This window comes from Plasmodium inui (assembly GCF_000524495.1).
Source record: "Plasmodium inui San Antonio 1 unplaced genomic scaffold supercont1.192, whole genome shotgun sequence".
In the NCBI taxonomy this organism is placed as follows: Eukaryota; Apicomplexa; class Aconoidasida; order Haemosporida; family Plasmodiidae; genus Plasmodium; species Plasmodium inui.
The window spans coordinates 1-5,797 of NW_008482026.1; the positions used below are offsets into that span (position 1 = coordinate 1).

The 5,797-nt window shown below is 34.0% G+C and overlaps 3 protein-coding genes across 3 annotated transcripts; 2 read left to right on the forward strand and 1 right to left on the reverse strand.

Annotated features, from left to right (window-relative positions):
• Positions 1-2: 2 nt before the first annotated feature.
• On the forward strand, positions 3-329 carry C922_05805 (hypothetical protein; the record flags this gene model as incomplete). The annotated part of the gene is made up of 1 exon (XM_008821376.1): positions 3-329. The coding sequence occupies one exon, from the start codon at positions 3-5 to the stop codon at positions 327-329; it is 327 nt and encodes a 108-aa protein (XP_008819598.1).
• A 2,426-nt stretch (positions 330-2,755) lies between these two features.
• On the forward strand, positions 2,756-3,442 carry C922_05806 (hypothetical protein; the record flags this gene model as incomplete). Its single annotated transcript, XM_008821377.1, has 1 exon — positions 2,756-3,442. One exon carries the CDS (start codon positions 2,756-2,758, stop codon positions 3,440-3,442), a length of 687 nt encoding a protein of 228 aa, XP_008819599.1.
• A 1,450-nt stretch (positions 3,443-4,892) lies between these two features.
• C922_05807 (hypothetical protein) lies at positions 4,893-5,482 on the reverse strand (the record flags this gene model as incomplete). Its single annotated transcript, XM_008821378.1, has 3 exons — positions 4,893-4,894; positions 5,116-5,199; positions 5,368-5,482. Coding segments are annotated over 3 exons (201 nt in total).
• Between the last annotated feature and the right edge of the window lie 315 nt (positions 5,483-5,797).

Here is a 5,797-nt window from a genome sequence, read left to right on the forward strand (position 1 = left end):
CGATGCACACCTTGAACGACCATTTATCCTATTATTTGGGAAAATTAAAAAGTCCGTATAGCGTGGATGGAAACATTGAGGTGGAACACGTGCAGAGGAGCAATCATACTATTCACACAACCCTCAGGATCATGGAGGAGTATCACAATAGGCTGTTTTTCTACTACGCCATAAAGGATAATTTGCCCGAGTACGATCCTGACTCTTTTATAAATGTGCATAGGAAAGCGTTTACCTTATTCATAAATGAGCTAGTTACTATGGAGGACCTTCAGTTAAATAGATGTGTACTCGAGTCAGGGATACTCATGGTGAGACCCCACAGATAACCGTTGAGAGAAACACGCTTAGCGGTAGGTACACATGTATATGCATATATAAGATGCTAACAATAGGAGGAATAAATATTCTTGTACCTATATGCTTATATATACAATTATCTGATAAAGTCTTCTTTATTGGAAACAGGAGCCAAGTGGATTATACACCACCGTTTCAGCAATGATCGATGCAAAAGTGGCATCGTGACTGTATTTTTTACCATGAAACGGTATTTAGCCATTGATAGACAAATATATGTGCTGTGCTTATTTTGAAGGAGGCAGTGAATTAAATTTATATGTAAAGTTGGTCAATTTGGGTTTCTTTATATCAGGATATGAGACTCATCATCGGATGTTTTAGACTCTGTTAATGTTTTTTTCTTTCCTCTGAACCATTTATACGTACATGATATGCATAGCCTGCTACGAATAGAATTTTACGATTATGTCTTGAATTTGTTGAGGGGGGATTTTGTATTTTACTCCTTAATTCGAGTAAAGATTTAAAAAATTCATTTCTTTTCATGGTGATTTGTTTCCTTGCTCCTATAAAATGGATGTTTAGAATGGAAGTGATGCCTTGAGGCTGTATAATACCAGTGAAGATTCCTTCAATTTTAAAATAGAAGTAGGAATACAACACCTCGAATCAATATACACATATAAATTAGCCAAACTACAGTGACATCAGATGTCAATAATGGTACTATGCTTGATCTTTTTTTTTTAAATTTAGCATAATGTTTATATAATATGTTTTCGACTCGTACAAATTCCATTCATGGTTTCATTATTCATATATAATTTATTGTAAATGGCCGCAATGAGAGACTTTTACATGGAAAGAGGTCCAGAAGGAATTGCTAACAACTACCAAACCAACAATGAAGCAGGGGGCCGTACAATTTGGATTATTCTGTTCAGAAAAAAAAAAAAAAAAAAAAAGAGACCTTTATGGCGTCACCATTTCTTCGCTGAAATAGAACTATAAGACGTTTACATTATGAACAAAAAAAGAAAAAAAAAAAATGTGGACTCCGCATGATAGTAGAATTTGATCGAAACAGTGGTTTATTCTGCTCTGCAGTAGCACCTATCAATAGTACATAATTTAATACGTTCTTTTAAATCTTCCAGATTTAAATTAAAGGTCATCTTCATTCTGTTGACTATGGCTCAGTGGCAAAGGAACGGGTAGCATGAGAATAAACCTTGTCCTTGTTGGTGCTTTACCATGTATAATAAGGGAAAAGTACAATTTTATCGTAAACTGAAATGTAAAAATAATAGTTGTGTTTGTATACGTACAGAATGTATCATGAACAAAAGGGTCGCCGGTGCTATAATGTATACGCTGCCTTTGTGAGGTAGTTATAATCTTCTGAAATTACTAGCATCGAATGTACAGAAAAATATTAGAGAACTCTCTTTATATGCCCTATTCTGCAAATTTTAGAAAACAGAATGGCCTGTAACAATATCTTATACACAGAGGGAACTTTCATGTAATAGGTAAGACTGCCATCTTGCTTAGAGGGAGGAAATGCAGGCCGTTTTGTTTCATGAATATTTCGACCAGCATCCTGTGTCAGTCAAGAAATAAATTTTATACATTTCCTATGACATTTTTCTTTTTCTTTTTTTTTTTTATTGGTTAAAGAAATTTTCTGGGATGTCTTAATTTATTTAATTAAATTCCTTTGCTTTTTTTAAAATTTCTTAAGTTTCGAAACTTTCTATGAAGTACTCTTTACTACATATCTTAACGTAGTTTACCACATCTGAATATATTCAACGTATTTTAACATATTTCAAGATATTTCAAGAGATTTATATCATATTTTAACATGGATTAGCATATTTGTATATCTTTCAAGCTATTTTAACCTAGTTTATGATAAGCTGAAGCAACCGGCCTCTGTTATAAATTTAGAACAAATTGCGCGCACGTAATGCCAACCTGCTCTTTATACTTTATAAACCAGAAAAATTGAATTAAACCACTATGGCTTCTGTCAGAAAATCCAATTCCGCTTGGGCTGACCATTGCTCACCGGAGACTAGCGAAACAAAGGAAGAATACTCTTGCAGGAGTAAGGCTGCAGAGGGAAGATCACATGGTCTTAACTCGCGAAAATTCTTTTTTCCCTCGTGTTTGGTTGCACCTGTTGTTGTCGCCATTTATATTTTTCTACCAGTAAGCTATATGGAGTAAACATTTTTGTAATAAATAATACGCACTCTGTTGCAATCTTTCATTATGCTCTTATATAGAATTCTCTATACCCTTCTTCCAGATGCTTAAATGCAGAGAGCGGGGCATACATATAAACTATAAATATTATACATATGCGTAATGTATACAACACCTGTCTTTGTAAACGCCCTTTAAAAATTCCTCCCAGAACCTAACTCCGTTGGACAGGAACGTGATGTCACAAATACAAGGAAGGAATTTATCAGAGTTAAATGAAAATGGATGTTTCAGAAGAGGCAACTCAGATAGAAATGTAAATTCGCCCGATTCAGAATCCGATGATAATGTGCTATCCGCGCCTGATGAAGTGGATTTAGGTGAAAATGAGGAGGAGGACGCTTTAGATTCAGATCGAATTGTTGAAAAGAAATATGAAGAGAAGAGTGACTTATGTAATATTGACTCGCCTAGATTGGACCAAGCTCAAGTTATACTTACTAGCGATGTGACAAGAGCAGAAGTAGACCAACCGATGAATAATATGGAACAGGTGCCCTCAAGGAATGAGATTATCAAAGTGTGGGAAGACGCATATGCTCTTGAAAAACGGGCGGTTTGCAAGATGGTAAGTGCTTTATTCAAATATTACGAGGAGTTGAAAGAAAGATATCGAGTAAAAGAAGAACTTGATGTCACTCATTGGAATAGAGTAATGTCCAGATATTTTGATGTACTAACAAAGAAGGAAGAACACTACAATAAACTTTTCAACAGCTTCATCATGAAGGATGACTTGACCAAACAGGAAGTTGTGAATTTCTTGAACAATTGCAAAAAGGAGGTTGCTGAATTGAGAAAATCTTTAGGGACATTTGCGAAGAAAGAATTCGATGCAAGAATTATTCCAAAAAGGGGCAACTAAAAATGGGATTTGTCAAGTGGAAGAAGTTACACAAAGGAGTGATAAAACGAATGATTCTCCACAGATATATGCCAGTGCCAGCAACTATCGCGCAGATTAGTAATGTACCAAGGAAAGGGGAGAAGCCTATGCTTCCCTTCAATGCTATAATCAGACAAATTCACTTGGAGGAACCGAGATCTCATAATATTACGGCCCAGCCATCCCAAATGAAGAGCAGAAAAAGGAACTATAGCGTTTCGGAGTTTTCCATAATATAGAATCTGTGAAATACATATCGCGTCGATAGATATCCAGCAAAAAAACAAGGATATCTATGCGAAATATAGAAGCTACTCAGATTCGTAGTTTATCCATAAATTGGGTACATTTCTTTGAATTTCTCTTTGTAAGGAATGATGATGTTCTATATATGTGTGGCTTCCATCCTGAGTTAACTCAATTTTTTTAGTTTGTTTCTTTGAAACTTTTGTTTAATAGTAATCACCTCACAATGACGAATGAACTCCAACTTCTATTCGTGTTTATATGCCATTTAGTAAACAGAAGTAATGTATCCGTGACTGTAATGTTATACATAATTTGGCGCGTTAACTACCCACAGCCATATAGAATCATATAATATATGTATTTCTCTATAATATAACAGTTTAAAATGATAAATGGAGGAGAATATACATTTAGAAAGAAAATTCGCTAAGGACAGTACCCCGTTTTAAACGGAATTATGATTGTTATTTGGGAATTTCTTGAGAATAAAGAAAAGAAATCTGAATGAGGAGTCACAACGTAAGCATTAATTTAAGGAGCGTCAATTGGTGAATATACATGGAATAAAAGAGATGTCTAAGAAGGGTGTGCATGTTGAGAGATGATTTACATGGCACATAAGCCATTGCTACATAATGTCTATCATAATAGACTCCAACAAGTATGGTTATTAGTGTTGGAACTGCGAAAGGATAATTTGTATACTTGAAAAATGATAAAATATAGCCGGGGAAATAGGGAAAGACTTAAAATGTGACCATGTTATCCATTAGGAATAACAAACCTTGCTTATAATCATGGGAGGGGGCTTATTATAGAATCATCTAAATATTAAGATGGTACCTTGATCAAGATCTTGATAGGATAAAATGGGACAATGCAGTTACAGTGTTCATGTAATACATAACTTTTGGTATTATTTAACTAAAAAGACACTAAAAATCATGGGAATTATTCATAATTACCAAAGAAACAAGCAAATCACAATTAATTTGGTCTCCTTAGCGCTTAATATATAATTCACCCCCCAAAAAATGAGGCGGCACTAAATAAATCGCTTCTGTGTCACTTCAACGCACGGGCAATATATTCCCAAAGAGTTACATATAAGAACAAACACAAGTGTAAGTACTTTATCAGGAAAATGTTCGAAGTATTAATAAGACATATTCAAAATGAGTTCTAAAACAGTAAAAATATGTAAAAAGACATATGAAACATATGCACATTCCCTATATTTTCTGTGCATCTTAAACATTACATTTATCCAGGTGGATTTACTATGATGAAACAAGTAATAATACACTACCTAAGAATCTATTAATAGTTCGGATTCTACCTATGCGCGAATAAAATTCTCATAAAAGATCTATATACAATATAACACAGTTCAGGATTGTCACATGGTATCATGTCAAAATTCCTTCCTTCTATTACTACATAAAGCCTATATAGAATTGAAAGGGCACTGCGAACAAGTCTAATACCTACCACAGTGAATGCGGAATATACTGGTAATAAGAACGCATATGAGTTCAAAACATATGTTGCGTGCAGTACTATTGTGACTGTTGTATGTAGTAATCTACTTCTAATGCACAAGGATATAGAAAGTCAGAATCTTTCAAAAACTTGTCTTATGAATGATTTATTACCCATATTGAGATGGTTCTTCAGGTTATACATATATAAAAAGAGTTGAGAAGGTTTGTTTTCACAATATTTGTCTATTTCTTTGGACAATTTCAAGACAGAATTTTTCGTTCTCATAGATCTTATATTTATTTTTCTACTGAGAGCAGAATTTTTTCTCAATGTTTTAACTGTTCACGTCGTCTCATTCTGATATTCTTTTCGACTCTCCTAATCGTAAGTACACTTCATTTTTCCATGTTCCTAGTTTACGATTTTTCTTCCAGATCACTTGTTAATGGGAGTTTATTTATTAGATTCATCATACCAGCCCCTCTGTATTGCCTTCTCTTCGATTTATGATGCTCAAAGTAAAAATAAAGGACGTATATTTATTATTAATGCAGCTAATTCTTTACAGGTTAAGGCAATTTCATTGTTCAAAAACTACTC